Source organism: Tachypleus tridentatus, chromosome 9 (assembly GCF_004210375.1).
Source record: "Tachypleus tridentatus isolate NWPU-2018 chromosome 9, ASM421037v1, whole genome shotgun sequence".
NCBI lineage: Eukaryota > Metazoa > Arthropoda > Merostomata > Xiphosura > Limulidae > Tachypleus > Tachypleus tridentatus.
In genome coordinates this window covers 156,317,970-156,339,040 of record NC_134833.1, presented here as the reverse complement: position 1 = coordinate 156,339,040, position 21,071 = coordinate 156,317,970, and the positions used below count along the sequence as shown (strand labels likewise).

Here is a 21,071-nt window from a genome sequence, read left to right as displayed (position 1 = left end):
TTACCATCCAAAATTTACTTATAATTTAAATTATGATAATCCACACACAATATCTTGCATTTATCATAATTAAAACCCATCTGCTATATATATCATCCTCTTCACAGTCAGCAACATCCAAGACACTAATATTGTCATCAAATTTAAGTCATTTATTTACTATTCCTTTATCTATGTTATTGGTGTGAATCAAAAAGGGCAAAGATCCTAAGACTGATGCCTGAGATACTGCACTTGTGACATTGAGTTTGATGGAGCTACATTTATAACAACCCTTTGCTTTCTTTCATCAAGCCACTCTTCCATTCAATTAGTTAACTTATCCTCCACATCTAGAGAGAATCTTCTTTACATTCCTTTTATGTGGCACATTATCAAATACTTTCTGAAAATCCAGATACACCAAATCTGGACCCTAACCCTCATCTACATATGCAGTAACATTTTCAAAGCATATCAAAATATTTCCAAGACAAGATTTTTGAATAAAATTCCGTTTTTGTTATATGACTTTCCTCACAACTGACGTAAGACTAATAGGTCCATAATTACTGGGACAACTTATATTAACTTCCCTTGAAGGTAGGTGTAACATTAGTTAATTTCCAATATGTTGGTACTTGTCCACTATCCAAAACAAAAAAAAAAGTAAATGACTTGCATATCTACCCCCTGACTTCCTTCAGGTCCCTTGAGGATATATTATCTGGCCCAGGAATCTTATAATTCTTTAAGCTTACCAATTTTAGTCTAACAAGCTCAGAACTTATGCAATTGTCTTGTTCAACTTTGTTTTCATCTATCAGCTGCCCAAGATGAGGAATACTGCTTAAGTTTTCATTAGTAAAACCTGAAGAAAAAGCAGAATTTAATAACGTAGCAATTTCATAACCATCGTATACAAACCATCCCTTCTCATCCTTCAAGGATTCTATCACCATTATATTTTTTTACCCTGAATGTATTTAAAGAAGTTAATTCTTACATTTTCAGCCAACCCTTTTTAATACATCTTTTTTTGATATCCTAATTTTCAGTTCTACCAACTTCTATGAGGTTCTGTAATCTTCTAAATCTCCCATCATACCAGGTCAAGTTATAATTTATATTCATAACTTTATAAATTTATAATGCTCTTATCTAATTTTATCACTTATATCCTTTGTGATCCAACCTGATATTTTACTTACAGCTATACATTAATTTTCTGTAAGGAACATATTTGTTTTGAATACTGAAATCGTGAAATGATTAAAAAAGACAACAAATGAAAATTCAAATTAACTGTAATAAAACACACACATTTCTGACCAGACTAGTTTCTAGTGAATTTTTTACTTTTATGCCACATTTATTTATAAGTCATTAAGGTTCCTATACCAGAAGAATAATGAATATAACAATATTTAGACATACCAACATCCAGAATTCTTTCTCCTGGTCTGCTCATTTTCCAAGCAGCTATTTCTTCCCTTTCTCGATAATGCAATCTTCTTTCTTGAAACCTTACTTTGATAAAACTCTAGAAATAATGCAAATGTCTCATGAGAATAATGTAAAATACAATAACCAGTTAATAACAATGCTATACTGTTTTTTTTTTTCAATTTCATGGAAAGCTACACGAGGGCTATCTGTGCTAGCCTTCTCTGGTTTAGCAGTGTAAGACTAGAGTGAAGGCAGCTAGTCATCACCACATACTGCCAACTCTTGAGCTATTCTTTTATCAACAAATAGTAGGATTGACCATAACATTATAATGCTCCTACAGCTAAAAGGGCAAGCATGTTTATTGAGATGGGGATTTGAACCCGTCACACACAGATTACAAATCAGACGCCTTAACACCTCTCACCATGCTGGGCAGTGCTATACTGAATGTATTCTTATGCCATAAAGATAACATATTATGAACAACGTTACGTAGACTGACTGTCCTTAATGTTCTCTTTCCAATATTTTTGTTGCTCATTCACTGACCTTTTAATGTATTATATTTAAAAATCTCCCTTCTTCAGTGATAGCATATTCATGCTTAACAAATCTGACAACCAACTATCCATTTTGGTTTTCTATAATTATTTAAAAAACTGCCACTTACTAGAAAAAAAAGAAACAAAACAGACATTTAAGATTCATTTTTCTGTAGGTTTATTCATACAAATGAAAATCGACTGAGCCACTCTAAAAACATTATTGTGATGCAAAGATATTTTAGTTTGAGATATATATGAAGCTAATTTTTTAATGTCAATTACAACTGCTGGGGAAAAGTGACAAAAAAAAGAAACAATTTTAAAAACTATATCTTTCTCTTTTAATATTTAGCTGTAAACACAAATATGCATAAATATACAGTTTGTTATAACCAAAAACAAGCTAAAACAAAAATAAAAAATGAAAAAAATGCTGCACTAATTGAAAGGATCCCAGGCTACAGTGTGGGATTTAAAATATACCCTAGATTTTGGAGGTGACTGTATGTAGGGCCCACATTGTGATGGGGATACACCATCTATCAGTCTTAACTTTCATTCACCAGTCTCACATAAAGAAATGAAGTAAAGGGATAGCAATAGAAATTAAAATTAAAGTAACAGATATATAAGTAGAAATTAGGAGAGCAAGATGTGGATGCTCAAGCCAACAACATCCCACCTCTACATCACCCTTCACTGCCTGCAGACAGCTGTGGGAACGTGACTGCTCTTCAAAGTAAAAAATAATTAAAAAATTAATTGAAAAATAGAAATAAGTAAAAGAAAATAAGGTACTACCATTTGGGGAAAGTAAGTTAAATAAACTTACCCCTTGAAGTTAGCATTACAGCTCCCATTATGGAAGAAAGGCACTAATTGGTAGCCCACTAAATGAATTATACTAGCATGAAGGGTCCCATCCAGTTATCAAAATTAACTAGTATAACTCCTGGCCACCACCCATTAAGTCTACTGTAAGTATCATGCTCTAAATATGCCTTCATAAGGGGTAAGGTGTTCATCCGCATAAAGTAGTGCCAAGTTGTTAAATGATATCATTCTTAACTAAAAGTAGTTATCAGAAATTTCAGTGAAATTTGTCTAATTGTTGTTCCTTTATATTTATTTAATACATTCTTACATTTTACTACAGAATGATTTAATAATTTTATTTAAAGTTTCCTTATTAAATTCATTAACTATTAATTTCTGTATCAGTATTTCAACATTACTGATAAAATATCGTAATTTCAAATTTTACAATACCTGAATAATTGTGAGGTTATAATGCTCATAAATGAAAGGTATGGTACACTACTATTAAAATAAGACAAAACATTTCTTTATCAAAAATATTTATATTGATATTCTTATCATTCATTTTAGTTTCCAAATCTAAATAATGTGTTCTGTTCATGATGACTCCTTTGAAGTAAAAATACCAAGGTATTTTCAATCTTTAATTCTACAAGATAAATAGTGTTAATAAGATTATTTATACTAATTAAATCATCTGAATATCTCTAAGGTAAGGTAAAAATATCTGGATGTTTGTAGTTTTCAATAAATCTTTTCTCATAATGGTAAAGATAGAAATTTTCTAAACAAGTAGAATAGTTAGCTCCCATTGGAACTCCTATTTTGTTTAAATTTACTTAACTCTATCAGTATTAATATTACATATTAATTAATATAAAATCTGATTTCTCCAACTCTGTTCCCTTGGCTATGGCTTCACCAGAGAGAGATATGTAGCACAACCTTCATAACTTTCATATTTCTTACCTTCAACATTTTTCCTTTTAATTCTGATGGATCTCCCACTTTCCTAATTCTTACTTCGTATGACTGTCCTATTTGTAGAAAAACACATATAAAGAACTATTAATCCTCACATATTTACTCAGATGTGTGTGTGTGTGTTTTCTTTTATTAACTTACAGCATATATGATCAGTGTATTAAGTGAACACTATTGCCAGACTAATGTGAATATGTATCACAAGTTATAATTTTCCTATACTGAAAATGTATTTCTGATTGGCATTTGCCTCCAACCATGAAAATATATATTCTAATAGAGTGTAGAGTGGCTAAGGTGCAACAGACCATACACAACAAGTCAATTACATCCAAAACCCATGACACTGGGAACTGACATCCACATGAGTGGATAATGTGTGAAACTGACTGATCAATCCAGGAACTCAAAATCAGGCATTAAAAAGATACCTGTGTAATGTAAACCATCTCACTCAAATTTGAAATTTGCCCCAAGTGCAGTGACATCCTTGGAATAATAAAAACATTAAGGGTTAAAAATAAGGAGACACATTAGAGAAACCATACTGATGTACAAGTACTTCCACCATGATGGAGGAACAAGAGTATAAATGAGTAAGAGAATAAACATCTGAAAAAATGTGAGGACTTACGATGATTGGTTCAGCTCCAAACCCAGAACCCCACACTGGGAACTGACATCCATATAAGATTAGGATGAGGTATCCCAATGGAAGGGATGAAATGCAATTCGACAGTTCACTCCCACTTTATATAATGGAGAATATCACATCATCTACACCAACAGAACACCATCACCCCACTCTTAACTGAATGGTTTTATGATAATTCATATTTATTACTCATATTTCATTAACATATGCAGGAGAATGCTTTCACAGTTCACTGCCCATGCAACTTGGAACTGGATAATGTCTTTCAAACTCTACTAGAAGAGGGGGGGAGAGAAATCATGGTGGTGAGTCCAGAGGAATAACAACACTTGAAACACTGTACTGGGTGATTATGATATCCTATTTTAAAAAATAGACCCTATCTATTTATTCAATACAAGGCATGGCAAAGATGAGCAACTATCCCCTTCTGTTTCACTGATATAGTCCATAGGTGAGTACAGTCTGGGATGGACAACAGTATGAAGCAAACTTTGTGTGGAGATAAACCAACAAGTGGTCTTGTGGAACACACCATCTACACAGTGTGTGTTGTGTGGCCATGGAATCACAATATGCAACTCAACATTGTCTTACAGTGCAGACTTGAGGAGTTAAAGAATACCTGGTCAGGCACCACTGATCACAGAGCAGGACCCAGAAAGAAAAAGAGGAACACACCACTGAAAAAAGATGTATATATATGTATATAGTAAAAGGTAATTTACTCAGTCACAATCTCTTACAAAAGTGAAGGATAGCTGCAAGTGGATGAAAGTCCTCCAACAAGAAAGAAACAGCTACCCAAAGCTAAAGGATCACACTGAGATGAAGTGTTGATAATGGTAAAACAACAAAAAATTCAAAAGACAATTTCTACAGGAGCCACTAAAATGTAGGTTAATAAAACTGATCCAGAACAAAAGAAAAAAAATTGAGCCAAAGAACCAAGAAAACTAAATCAATGCCATCAATAAAACATGTACCAGGAATATCTGAACCAGACTGACATGGGCACAAAAAATTTGGGTAAGAAGATGTAATAATAAAAAAAAAACTAATGTAAATTTATCTAAACTTAGCAACAGCCAGGGTAAGCGGATGATAAACCAGAAACCAAAAACAAATGAAGTAACAAACTGAGAAGTGATAAAAGATTCAAAAACTTTATGCAGAAATGTACCCTACAGGAAGCACAGCCACCAGAAATTAGAAAGATCAAAGAGTTCACTCCTTGGGAGAAAGTGGCAGGATTGGAAACTCAATTAGTGATGAGAACAAATCACCTGGAATATAACCTTCCAAGAGACATACATCAAGTGTGTGGATTGAAGAAAAAACAAAGGGAAGTCCACTGTGTATTTTAAAGGGAACAAGGAATGTTCTCTTGGTGAGTGACATAAGCTGCCAACATCAAAAACCAGAAATGGAACAGGATTAGTCAAACTAGATAACAAAAAGAGCGTGTTCTAAATTTCCTTCAACAGGAGGGAAGAAGACCTTTTAACTGTAGACCATACTTCTGAAACCTCCTACTGATAGAACTACACCAGCCCACCTTTTGAGATGAGCATCAGAAAAGAGAAACTATTCAGAAAAGGGGAGAAAGTTGTAAATCCAACATTGTGGGGGACATATTCAACTATCAATACATACAGATAAAGAGGGAAGAATAAAAATTAAAAAGGAAATAACAAAGTAAAAGCTCAGATAACAGAAAGCACTTATCAAAGCATTCAAGGAGGAGAATATATGGTCCCGATGGAGGGAGTGTTTAACAGACATACCCCAAAGAGACTAACATGGAAGGTATGTAATAGAAAAAACTTATATAACTGGAAAATTTAACTACTCAAGCAAACTGTGGAAAGAATGAAAGGGCTAGTTAAGACCATCCTCTTTTGGAAAGAGCTAATCAAAGCTAGACATCCTATGAATGGTGTTGGTCAAATTCTCCCAAATGCGGAAGTTAGGTAAAATGCCCCACAAAAGACATGCGGAACCAAAACAAGTCCTATGATAAAGACTTAAAACTGGTACCCAGTCACGTGGTGAAAAAATAAGAAGAATAAGTACTGTGGTCATTCTCAGTCCTGCCAAAATAGCCAACCCAAATGTGATAAAAACTATATATTAAAACAGGGAAGACTCATGAAGAGACTGAGGTGGATCTGAGTGATCTAGAACCCTAACTAGCATCGAGTACACAAAATGATTGAAGAAAGCCTATGGTTAAGACAGGTACAGGACAGGCAGGTGCCCAAAATATGAATAAAGATGATAATATCTCACAATGAAACAAAAGAACTGTTTAATAAAAAACTGAATATAGCATTGCAGATAACCCACATGATGCTTAATATGAAGATGTAGTCTTAAAAAACAGACTATAAGACCCTATCAGCAGTGGATAATAAACAAACAGTAGTGTCCACTAGAAAATCTGTTTGATGGTAAACTAAGGCACGAAGAATTAAAGCCTGTATTGGTAAGGCTTGCAAGTGCCCACTCTCAAAAGAGACACAAAGAGACCATCATAAAACAATGTCATGAGAAGGGGAATATACTGTGTAATGTGACTAAAAAAAAAAAGAGAGAAAGAGAGGGAGATAGGCCTAGCAGATTCTTCATCAAGTGGAGAAAAACTGATAAAATCTAAATCACCTAAAAATGGGTTCAGCTGTTTCAGGAGGAAGGTGAGCAATAACAGCAGCAGGTAGGGTGGACCCTGGTCCCTGAGGCTCTTACAAACAAAATTGATAATACTAAGTATAATTTATAAATTAAACTAAATCATTGCTAAGAAGTATAAACTATAAAGAAAGATGAAAATGAAAAGTACAGTGGATATGTCAAGAAATTGTGTAGTGAAATAAACGTGTATGTAATGTTATGTTTTGAAGAAAAGATATTTAATCTAATTATAAGTTAACCCTTAATACCATGTATCAAATTAAAATAACAGACAGTTATCAAACCTAATTGAACAATATATTTAACCTTACTACCATGTAACCTGGAAGTAGAACTACAGGTAAGCTTAAAATAACAAACACTTCTTACGCTTAGTTGAACAATACAGAACAATGGATACTCCAAAGCACTAAAATAAAATCTTAACCAAACAGTAAGCATGTATGAGGCTTGATGTATGGAAGACAACAGAATAAAGTAGTGATTGATATACCATTAAGATGAATTACAGGTAATGTTAAAATAACAGAAACTATGGTAAGCCCAAGCAAATGCAAAAGGAGAAAGAATACAACTAAAACTAATTGTTAACCTTAACTTAACTACAAGCATTAACCACCATGACAAAACTTGTGTGATGGAATCCAAATAACTATAGATAATAAATAATAGTAACAATAAACTTATTAAAAACCTTAACAGTAGAACATCTTATCTTTCCAATATCAGTGCACAGTCAGGGGTGTAGATCCTGGGGGGGGGGTATACATCCCCTCCTTCATTTTAGGTGGGGGTATGGTGCATACAATCATTCCCCCCTACAGTTTGGTCTGTTGAATTGTTTTATTGCATCACAGGCCTACAAATTGTGTGTTTGTTCTTGTGATTCTCGTGTTCTTACCAATCAAATTACATAATTAGGCCTAGATGTACCGAAATGTACATCTTTAATGTAGGTGTGCTTCTAAGCTTTCAATTTAAGTGATAGTTCGTAAGTATTGGTCAATAGGCTTATGTATACATGCAAGTATCGTGGCAGCAAGATTACTCTGTCACTGCATGTTTACAGCTTTCATGTTCACGTAATCAGAGATTACCAATTTACAAATTGAACAGTCCACATAAGTGGTTGCAAAAATCATCCCCCCCATCGGGTGTAAAAAATCTACACCCCTGTGCACAGTATATCAAATCAGTGGGCCCCTGAATTTAAGGAGAGGCCCAATAAAAGTCAATTCATTGGATGATCAATCTTATGAAGGAAAAAAGCCATAAATTTCCTGCAGAGTACCACAACCTTAAGCCTATGTAAATGTGCTAATAGAACATATAACTGCAAGAGTGGTAACACAGAACTAATTATGCTAAAAGGATAACCAAACACAACCATTTTGGAAGAAACAAGCAAAGGGATTTTGTAATGAAGTAACTAGTTCTGTAAACAGGTAGAAATATAAAATAATTCCACTCTAAAATAATCCGACAAGTCACAAATGTCACTATTGTATAATAAAGAGTGGACTTATTGAGAGAAAGTAATTCAAAGATCCAATAAAATCTCAAAACACTTGAAGAAAGCACAAACTAAACATTATAACACCAGTACTACCAAACAACAAGTGATAGTTTGGTAGAATTGAATAAAGGAAGTCACATGTGTCAAGACAGTATGTTGCACTCTTACTAGTGGAGGGTTATCTCATGATGATTTGCATGCGAGACACATGGCAATCAGTCAATTCCAAATGAGTGGAGATTCAACCCTTGTGGTATGCACAAAAAACATTTGCATACAGAGGGCAGCACTGAATGAGAACAACTATTTATGCGAGTGGAAGTAATGTACAATACTGGAATTATATTACTCAGTGTAATAAATATAAAAATAAAATACAGCACCATGTTCTCTCAGATACATCCAACATGATATTGTATCACTGACTACTTCAGCATCATCAGATATTAAACTATTATCTTCAAATGGTTATTTAAGTATATTCAAGTGATTAATTCAGCAACAGAAAGTAAATAAATCACCCTCACATCAGATGATTAACATTAAGGGTATCTAACAAGCAAATCAATGCATTCTAGCAATTATAAATGTTCGTTCACTTGAGGATTGTTTTACGAATTAAAAATACTCCAATTAAGTCCATCTTATATACAATTAGTTATATTGCTTATTAAGTTGTTTATTAGTTTTGATTTATTTGGCTAGCATTATTTTGGAGTTATTAAAAATTATCAGCCAAAATAAACATTTACATGCAAGTTTAATTACATTACTCTAGTGAAATAAATTAACCATAGTATCACATATTAAATATACCTTTGAAGAAAGAATATTACATTTCTGAATCAAGAATAATAAAAAGTTTGTCAAAAAAGAGCAAAAGTTTCTAACAATAAATTTTGAAAATTACACAATAGAAACATGTTAAACGATTTTAAAAATTTTAAAAATGTTTAGAACTAAAATGAATCTCAAACAGATACTTACTTCTAAAATATGAAAGAAGTTCCTTATTAAAGTTGTTCTGATATTGCTAAGAAACATGACTAAAATTTTGATTGTCCTTGACACAGTGATGGGCATGAGTCAACTTACCCACAGTTCTCCACACTGTCACTTTCCATGTGACTTATTACAGATGGGAAATTAAAGTTATTAATAACTCACTAACTTTGTCAATTCTTCCACTATTTACATCCATTCAGAAATACTGATCCAATTTCAATGCACTTTTACATGACTTAAACCTTGTATTAAACACATGCATAATGCATAATAATTTATAGTCTTTTAGTATAATATAAATGTATCAGTGACATGGCACTGATTCATAAAAATATCTACCTTTAAAACCAACTCAGTTACACTTTTTTTTTGCCTCATACCAATGGTATCCTACAATTCCCACCATTATTTTATATGAACGACAGTTCACAAAAGTAGCTCATAATCTGGATTAATGCTTAACAATAATGCCTGGTTACTGGATCATCACTGAACCAATAGGAAACAATTTTTTTAGTCACGATATGGAATAACCTCTCATCACATGTACTGAATATGCAAAGTTGCACTCACAATTTTGAAACGTTTTCATGCAAGTGATAAATGACAAATACATGTGAGCAATGAATAATGCACCTAAAGCACCTGGACAAGAGCAATTGTGCACTTAAATCCAAAAGATTGGATCAAATGAGAAAGAAACCAAAACCATAATATCAAACCTAAGTTCTTCTTAGTAGGATGTTTCAAAATTCTGGATCACTGAAGGCAAAAGGCTCAGATGAAATTCTTAGAATATTGAGGTTAAAACAGATTGATGGCTTACATGATATAAGAAAAATAAGGCAGCTCTGTAACCACCTATGGAAGAAGTTCATAAGCTGGAAATGTGAACCAAATAAAAAAGGATTACAGTACAGGGGTTCACATTATACATTAGTGTTAGGGACTGGAAAGCTGCAACTCATAATGAAACAATGTATGATGGGGAATTTTCCTCCATATGAATATTTGGAAATGGAGGGATAGAGATAGTGAGAGTGTAAATACAGCCTATGCAACACAAATTAGAGAAATTTCTCCTATAAGAAACAATGAAATGTGGAATTGAATATGGACCACAACTTACAATGTCGTATTTTATACCTAGTAACCAAAATACATACATACTATGTACAGTACTTGAACTACACTGCACTATACAGTGGAGCCCCATTAAGCCGCGGTATTTGGGGGGTCAACCTGCTTAACCGCGGCTTAAACATTTGTGACTGAAAAGCAGAAGTTGCCAACAGCTCCGCCAGAGAAACCTCATCCGGGCCATTGCGTGATCATTATAATATTAATGTATAGACTATTCAGATACAATTGACAAGTGCCGTTTTAACACAAACGACCAATGCATTGCAAAGATTCGCTTTTCCCTGTAAAATTTCGCTTTCCCATGTTACATGCGGGCCGTCATATCAATATGATATGCTCACTATTAATTCAGAAACTGAAGTGATTTCTATTGGGTTTGTGGCCAATATTTATACAATTCCATAAAAATATCGGATTATCAAATTAAAAATAATACTTTAATTATTGATCACTTTTTTCACGGATTTACCGCGGATTAACTTTATTGTATGGAGAGGTGTGATTCGGTAACAATGGCGACCTCCATAAAGCTGACATAGAGAGCGGATAAGGTAGATTAGTGGTCGATTTCTATTGTAATATATTTTATTTATTTCCCAAATTAAAGCAAATCCTTTTTAAATATCCCCTTGAAGTTATAAAGACAAGGAGAGTGTGAGAAACTTTAAAAAGCCTGATAGTAGATTTAATACATCAAAAATTTTGGGACAAGACTTGCTACAGCGGCTTAAGCGATTTTGTGGTTTACTGGTCAGTGGCTTATACTTCACTGTATAACACATAATGTACACATATTTACAAATAAATCTGAGTTCAAGGACCTTTTAACAGCATTCACATTTACCAAACATTTCACTAAAAAATAATTTTATAATAAGCATTTCTAAGCAGTCCTGTAGACTTTAAAATATTTTCCTTTTTTTTTTTTTAACAGAAAACAGATTTCTGACATTTCTGAACAATGAATCAAACAGAAAACCATTCTCAGTGTAAAAAAACCACTGAATATTAAATAATATTTTAAAAAAGGTTTTCCTGTAACCTTTAATTTTTATGGGGAATATATTTTTAATTTTTTGGGGAATATATGTGTTGTGTTTAATTGAAGAGAGAGGATTTGGCAGATAAGAATGGAGATGCAGCTGTAAAGTCATCAACATCAATTACATCCACTGTTTTTATCTGTACAGAAGACACAGGCTCAGGATTATCCTTCACCTGAGTTCCTTGGGTGTTTTCTTAAATAAACAGTCCAGTATTGTCTGCTTTCCTATTTGCATATTATAAGGCTATGCTCTATAGCACATTATTTAATGAAATAAAATTATTATTAAGTGCATTACCATTAAAAAAAAGTGAGGTTAAGTGTTATTGACACTCAAAAAATATAATTTTTTTGTACATGAAAGACTTATAATTTTCATTGAAAGAATGACAAATTTTAATATTGTCTGTATATTAACTGCCAAATTTCCATATGCAGACAATATTGAAAGTTACATATTTTACATTTGTAAAGACTTTAAATGAGTACAAAGAGGTCATGTGGTTGGTGAAATTGACTGACCTCTTGTTGAGACAGTTAATGTTGAACAAAGTCAATAACTATAAACTACATGTGTTGTAGTGAAATTTTAATGTGTTCCTCGAAACATCAGTGACATACATGCAAAAACACACATTGCAATGATGTATAGCAAGGGCCCTGTGTAATATGCTGAGCAGAACAACTGTGTTTCAGTACATGCAATCCATGCAGTTGCAGAGGGGGTGGGGTGCATGCATCATGTGAAACTTTTTTCACGTAAGCAAGAAAATATATTTGATACATATACATTAGTGTTAGTTTGTGTGTATACATATATTACATGCATACACACAAAAATATACAAGTAGCAAATAATTTTCTAATGACACAGAGCTGTATGTTCCGTTTCTTATTTTGTTTATTTCCAATAACACTGCCTCCTTTTCCTTGCAACAGTATTTTTAATCCTGTAATAACTTGCAGTTGTATAAAGAACCATAAAAGAATATGATTCTATATCTGTACACACTTCTGCTCATGGGCATCAGCACTGAGTGGCAAGGATTGGCAGTTTCTCCCCACCTCTGGAATATATGTAACATAATTCTTTATTTATTTATTCAGCGTATATATACAAATTTTCAAGTTTTTTTTTATTCATTTTACAATTTCACATTAATTAGTACCATAATTTTTAATACTAATTAAAGCCTGCTGACCAACCTGGCAACTTTTATTAGTGTTAGATGCCTACCCTGTAATTAAATATTGACAATAATCACTACCACGACGGCTTCATGCTAATTGAGCAGGGCAACTGTCACTCAGGTCATCAAAGAGACCAATGCAGTCATTCCAACATCCTCTGAGCCCTCACATGATGTAATCAGGATGAATCTGGTGCTGTCTGATGGTAATACTGGAAGCAGGACTGTCATGGTCTTGCTGACATCTCTCGAGACAGTGTAGTTGGGGTCAGCCCTCTGCCGATATGATACACAGAGAAGTATGAACGTCATAAGTACTGACACATTGTGTCAAAGGTCAGGTCATATGTAATATAACAGCAAGATACTCCAGTTTTGACTTTTGGGAGAGACGTACTAATGAGATGTTAATTTACTTCATTAGAATATATCAGGTAAGAAACACTCGAGCTAATACATTAAAAATCTATGCTTTTCAGAACAATGTGTTTGGTACAATTATGCTTAGAGGCATATTCAAAACTTCAAACTACTCGATGTATTATTTTTACACTTCATATTTGTGGTCCCTTGATATAGCTCGCAGTTTTTCTGGAATGCAAAATTCATAATTTATATCTAATTTCTAATTTTTTTATGGTGGTTACGAGATGTGTCAAACTGAGTAAACTCAAACAGAGACACAATAGTGAAAATAACAGACAAAATATAATTTTATTTGATAATTATCTGAAGATTTTAGGTTATAAAGATTTTGCATATGAAAGTTGACAATTTTCTAATGCATAAAAGTATTTTTAATCTTAAAATCAAAATTACTTTAAATATCTGACAGTCAACATTTGAAAAGAAGAAACGCACGAGCAAATCATTTCTTAAAAAATCTTAAAACTTGTTTAAAAGAAAAAGTTTTCATGGACTAAATCCTTGTAATGTAAACTGATAATATATAAAATTTAATGATGATTAGCTTTCTGTATAAAAAGTTATAGTATTGTCTTGACTGTAATTGTATAACTTTGAAGGTGGGTCCATTGTCCATTTATTATGAACACTCCACACATTGGCTGCAAGGTAAGTTTTGTGGAAGGGCTGCAAAACTACTATTGAGGAGTTGGTTATAAATAAGGTATATCTTACAAACCAACCCAAAAAAATAGTCCAACGAGACTGATAAACAGCAAGAGAACAGTGTGTTTAAGAATAGACTATAATTTCAGCCTCCTGTGAAGAAAATATGCTTTCTAAAACACTGGATCAAACAAAAACAAGCTATGATGTCATAGACATTGGAAATTTCTGTGCAGAATATATATTTGAGACTGTTCAAGATGATGATTTCATCGTAGTAATGGTACCGGCTTCTCACCAGAAAGTTGATGTAATAGGGTAAATGCTGCAGCCAGGATATCACTCTGCACATTAGAGGCATACTGCATGCATAAGGCCTCTAATCATATCATGAAAGTTCCAGAATTATTAGAAGCGTATACATAAAAATTAATGTTGACTTTCCATTTCCCTGTAGTAAATTTAGCAACATAGTTGTCAGCAAAAAAATTTGGATTATGGAAGGAAAGCAGAGCTTGTACGCATCCTTCTGATTCAAGTACATTATGTCATAAGGAACATGGAAGATTGAAGAACTATGGATAAGTTTGACACATTAGATATTGTGCCAAGATCATTCAGAACTTTATTCACATGTATGGTAACAGTATTTAAGCAACTAAACATAGAAAGAGGTTTTTTTTTATTTCATAAGAAAGTCTGTTTTGAAAATTATACAAATACACATAATACGAATATTTCTTCACACCCATTAAAAGCACCAGCTAATTTAAAGCTAAGATTTTTCAACACTGAACATGTATTTTTAATAGATATTTACCTCTGCTTTCCTCAATTTGTGTTGCCCTCTATAACGACAATTTTCATTCACTACTAGCCTCAAATGTCCTACCTAAATTCACGTGATTACACATGTTATGTGTTGTAGCAAACAAATAAGCATGTGACAACCCTCCACCAATATAAATGCAACATAAATTACCCACATAAATGGTAGTACAACAATGTTATGACTTATTTAAGATATGTAACAGATCAGCATTTCTAGTGTAATAAAAAATTTGTAGATTTTTACACTATACATTTAATATTACCATAATCACCTTGGTTCAGGTAAGTCAATGTCTCCTCTGTTATCTTTACTCCTAAGGCAGTGGGAGCACCCAGTACACATTGAAAAAGTCTTTTCTCCCCAGATTCCTTCATAATTAGTCCTGGATTCATAAATGACATAAAATTGGTCACTGAAGGAGCACTTACAAATGTCAGATCTGGTTGGCTCACACCAGTAGAAAGCTTTCCACTATCTGCCACAGACATTTCAGGCAAACTGAAATAATAAAATACACTATAAACCAAGCTGAAGGAAATTTAACATTCTCCTTACCAGAAAATTTATTTCAAATAGACTTTTACCTCTCCACAGAACAGTTCCTCAGTGTTACTGTCAGACATTTTTTATGTACTTACCACACCACTATAAGAGTTATCACCCCTAAATGTAATAATGTGAACTGTGATTCCATCAGCAATAAACTAAACATTCCATCAACAGGATAGTGGCACATCTCTTTATATAGTCTCCCCTTGACGAAGTCAGTAAACAAACCAGCAATGGAGAGTTACAGTTGGTTGTGCTAAAAAGATATTTATGTGAAAAATGTTTTCTGACTATGATACTCAAAACTCCACAGAATAGACAACTAAAATTCCACATTGAAAAGATGATGGAGCGCCATCAGTGTGAACAATGAAATTAAAAATACAAGTTCCTTTCTGAGACTGTGGGGGGAGTGTGCCTAGTGGGAACAGCACTTGTAAAAAAATCACATCTATCTCAATTATGAAAAGCTCTTTGCCTAATACCAGTGATAGTTCAGAAATATTTTGTCACAAGTACTCTCTGCCTGTTGTTATAGTATCACAAAGATGGGAAGACCGTGACAGCTGCCTAACTGTCTTAAGTATCATAAAAACACTGCAGATCATATCAGTTGTGTGTGGTTTGGGCAATATGTCAAGCCATCCAGTCTATGAGAAATACTCGTGTACAGTTACGACAGAAAGTGTTCGTACCCCTGCGGGGCAGAAAGTGTTTGTGCGTCTACTTAAATGGTCAGTTGTGTAGCCTTTCAGGTGAATTACTTGGTGCAATCTCTCCTCATAGCCCTCCATGATTGTTTGACAGTACTTGACTGGTATTTTCATCCATTCTTCTTTTCAGAAGGCCTCCAACTTTTGCAAGTTTTTCGGATGACGCTTACGAACCCTGGTCTTCAACTCATGCCAAACGTTTTCAATTGAGTTGAGATCGGATGTCTACGATGGCCACTCCAGAACGCTTATATGGTTCCTCTACAACCAGGATTGCACATATTTCGATGTGTGCTTAGGGTCATTGTTGTGCTGGAAGATCCAACGACGCCCAAGCCGCAAGTTCCGAGCATCATTCTTGATATAAGTGCTTAATATATCAACGTACTCTTCTTTTTTCATAATTCCATTGATGCGGTGAAGGTTGCTTACACCAGAAGGAACCCCATAGCATGTTCGAGCCACCCCCGTGTTTTACTCTAGGGACGGTGTTCTTTGGAAGATTTCGTTCCCCCTTCTTATGGAAAGTATTGCGTACATCATTGTGGCCGAAAAGCTCGATTTTAGTCCTGTCTGACCAAAAAATACTCTTCCAATAGGTAATGGATTTATCTACATGCTTTCTTGCATATCTCAATCGTGCTTCTAAATGAACAGGCTTTAAATATAGAGTTCTACGAGGATGGCATGCTTTGAACCCAGAAGAGCGTAACATGTTTGAAACTGTAAAGGTGCTAAATTGCCGAAAGTACAATTTTTGCTGGCTAAATTCCAATAATTATGAACCCAGTGTCTAGTTCTGGAATGGCATAATGTAGTTTATTTGCCAAACTAAACAAAATTTTTACAGGAATATCAGTTTTTTTCACACATTCTGAACTGTATGAACACTTTCTGCTCCTCCTATTTTTGGTTATTTGTTTATAAACAGATTATTTGTTGTTTAATTTACATAAAAAAATTGTGTAAATGTGTGTTAGTATAATATTTATACTATATTATTATATTTATAAAACACCATACTACTATTAGCCTAATCGTGATACTTTTTAAGTTATAAGCAAAAAACCACTTGGGACGCAGTGGTACGAACACTTTCTGTCATAACTGTAAATACATACGTGCAGGAATAAATCATCACAGATCCATATTCCAAGAACTCAAGATCCATCCAGTTAGTCGCAACCAACAGGAATGATCCAAGTTGATAATTCTACCCTACAACTGTTAATGGAGTGAGCCAACATCATCTAGTATATACTGACCCAAAGGGGGACTCTCCACATCAACTTTCCAAGTGTTTTGTTACTAGGAATCAAGGTTCATCCAGATCTACTAGAAAAGACTGGAAGAAATGAATTTCCATGCAGAGTAATACTGCTGAGGTTATTAAACAAACAAGAATCATTTCACTGGGTTGGTGTGTATTCACATCATTTTTTTTCTCTCTCTTTTTGTTGATCAAATACAGTTCAGAAAATAAATAAATATATATATATATATATATATTGTTGAAACAATTTTGCATGAAACTACATCTCAGAAATGGGCATGCAGAAAGAGAAAATTGATCAAACACTTTCTGTCATCCAGATTTTGGAATAGAGAGGTATTCCACTTAAGCAACACCAACCATTAGGTGGGTTCCTATATTGATATGTTTGTGTTTATTTATGTATTATATTTCTGTTGTTGTGACAAATAATTTACCTTTAAAAATCCGCATAAAAATTGTAAAATGGGATATACAGAGAAAAAAACACGGGCTGATGAAACAACAATGTGATGTAAGTAATGTCACACAAAAGTGTGTGGGTTCATCCATGTCTATGCAAAAGATATGAATCAAAACACTATAGCCTTTTGAAAGTGCTTGGCTTATAGGGTTTTTATTCAGTTCCATCAAAATTTCTTGAACCTACGTGTTTTTCTAACACAATGAGTATGCATGAAAGATTTCATCTGGGGGATTTTAAGAAGCCATGAGATGACAATAATTGTGGGAGGTGACATTGACAAGAAGTATCATCATCTATTGTGGAACAGACAAGCCAGATGAAGTGATGACCTATATGACCACAGTGAGAGGAGATAAATCCCAAGAAGCAGAAGAATCCTGACGAAGGAAAAACAATTCTGTCTCTCAAGAAACTACGAGAGGAAGGTAACAGTCCACATAAGACAAAGGGAATAATTATTATTTCACAACAATAGCACAGGGGGGAAGTTGAAAGCAAGATTAGTAAAGAAATCATCAATCTGCCCTTGTGACAGAATGAAGGAAGCTTCTAAGACCAAAATCAAAGCAACTTCTTCTGCAAGCAAGAAGTAAAAGAAAAATGTTCTGAAGACAAACATGATAGACAGATCATGTAGCCAAAAGTTCAAAAAGAGGGCTTCTGAGACCCATAAAAACTAAAAATAATTTCCAATTCAGAAGAGGAACCAGTAGAATAAGACTAATGACTAAAAAGATATGGAAGAACAGGTCTGTAAAAACTGGATAAACTACTCTTTAAAATCCAGATTATAAAGAAAGGAAGTCAAAAGTGGGTAAGATAGATAATCAGGACAAAGAAAGTGGATCAACATCAATAAACCATCCCACTTGGGCAGATCAATAACAAAGGTGAATGGTCAAAAAATGTAAGAAAGAAAATGGGGTATTATACAAGAAAAATCTGCCCAACTTTACAAAAGACTGCGCAAAAGCCATGTGTGAAAATGAAGACATGGTACATCCTGATAAAAGATAAACATAAAAGGCTGATGTAAAAGGGACCTCTAAGATGGAAAAGATAATCTTCTGGATCACGAGTACACAAAAAGAGTGCAAACCATGACTGAGATTGCCAATGGAGAGCAATGAAAATAACCTGGTAAGGAGTGTTGCAAATCAATTACAGCACTCTTGGAGAAGTCTAAGTGAAGAATAAGCAAAAAGAACATCTGGAACTTGGAGGCATAAGAAACAAGTATGAGAAAATTATTACTTAATAAGGTTCATAAAACTGAATTAACTGAAATATTTTTTCTATTGTTGTTCCATAGAACTGATTATAGGTGTTTGCCTATACACTATCCCAGAGTTTATCACAATGAACAACAGTCCTTTCAAAGCAACCATCACATAAAAAAGATGATAATCCTGACTAGAAACTTTAACTAAAATTAAGTTCAATTTAAAAGACAGGCACAGTGTAAGAGATCCTTCACTTGAAAAAATTTGTAATTTGTCTGAAAAATAGTGTAATGCTTAAGAAAGTAATAGCTCTGACTTTGATCAAATTGCTCAAGGACACTACTACACAATGAGTGCATGTTACCCTGCTGTTGTTGGAAAGTTATAGTCTATAGCTGATTGCATCATAAATTAGCACAGTTAATTTAGGGTTAAAAGTTCTAACAATGGCTTAGTGCATGCACAAAAACTTAGCAATAGTACCAGGACACTAGTTGTCTTTTCTGCAGAGAGATGATCAGTACCCAATGTTATTGGTATAATGCATACTCTTCAAAGAAATTGATACAGTGTTCTTGAGAGAAACCTCATACAATTAAATAATGAAAACTGAGATGTACAAAATGTAATACTGTAACAAACAATCATTAAAAATGTTCATACAATAACATAAAAAAAATAACTGAGACAGTTTATTGATATTAGAGACAAGATACTAATTACTGAAAACAAATCAATAATTAAATCAGTAATTATGTTCTTAAGAATTCATACATCAGAACAGTTTTAATGAGCTCTATTAAATTACCCAGTGTTTCATCAAAGTTTTAAGAAAGTTTTTAAATAAGCTTTAAGCCTTGCAATGTGACAATGAGATAAATCTTCACAGCTTTGTCTTGCATTTAAATTTAAACTTATGAATTACCATTTTTTTAACTTACAACTACCCTTTTAACCCCCATTTAGTTCTGAACAGCTACATGCAACAACTTTCTACCAATACAAGTGAACAATTAATTCTTATCATAATTAGCACCCTCTCTAATAATGCACTTGTTAATCCCTTCAAGATTAGCTATGAACAACTCAATCAATACATTGGAAGAGTGGAGAATGGGTGGAAAAGGTGAGAAGAGGTATCTCTTTGGAAATACACTTTCAGTTTAGAAAAATGTTAACTTCTGACATGATAACTTACACCCTCTCACAAATGGCTAGAATCTCATATTAAAGTGGTGGAGGACTGATGAGGAGATTATCCTCCAAAGGAAAGACCATGTGGTGTGGAAAAGGTATTAAAAACATCACACCAGAGGAAAACTGTAACACTTCTAAGACATGTACTCTCTTTCCCCTTGGGTACATCAATGCTAAAATGAATGGGTGGAAACATGGATAGACCCCAAAATGTGTTCACCATGAATGGGACCATAGGTGTCAAATGGTTAGAGTACAACAGACCATAAGTTGAATTCAACCTCAACCAACACCTGGCTATCTGAAATTGTACATCAGATCTATGGTAGGAAAATGTCCTTTACCTTCCACCTCAAAAATGGGTACTGAGAGAAGAAGAAAGCTTTTGTATCAAGAATCCATCTCTGCATATGTGCATCTCCAACACAACCAATGTCAGATCCACTAGGAACCAACATCCATGAGACAGTAGGAAGTTAAGACAGCTGAGAAGGAGTTTATCACCAATAAAAAAACAGGTGGCATTGGAAGATTTTCATCCAGTTTGCAGTAGAAACAGGGAACCCAGCCTCATACATGCAGGAATTCATGTTTTGTCCAGCTTCCACTAACACCAGATCTACTAATAACTGACATCTAGTGGATGATAAAAAGATCAAGAGGAATTTGAATTTGTAATTGCATCTCCAGTCTAAAACCTGGAGACATCATGGTAGGAGG

General features: G+C 33.8%; 1 protein-coding gene across 4 annotated transcripts in view; it reads right to left on the bottom strand.

The window, feature by feature from the left end:
* LOC143226734 (transcription factor CP2-like protein 1) overlaps positions 1 to 21,071 on the bottom strand; it is an 83,469-nt gene that overhangs the window by 38,797 nt on the left and 23,601 nt on the right. For all 4 annotated transcript variants that reach the window (XM_076458096.1, XM_076458097.1, XM_076458099.1 and 1 more), the window contains 3 exons: positions 15,202 to 15,428; positions 3,765 to 3,832; positions 1,417 to 1,522 (listed from right to left, as the gene is read on the bottom strand). In XM_076458096.1, coding sequence (XP_076314211.1) covers positions 1,417 to 1,522; positions 3,765 to 3,832; positions 15,202 to 15,428 — 401 coding nt within the window. The remainder of the gene's footprint in view (positions 1 to 1,416; positions 1,523 to 3,764; positions 3,833 to 15,201; positions 15,429 to 21,071) is intronic.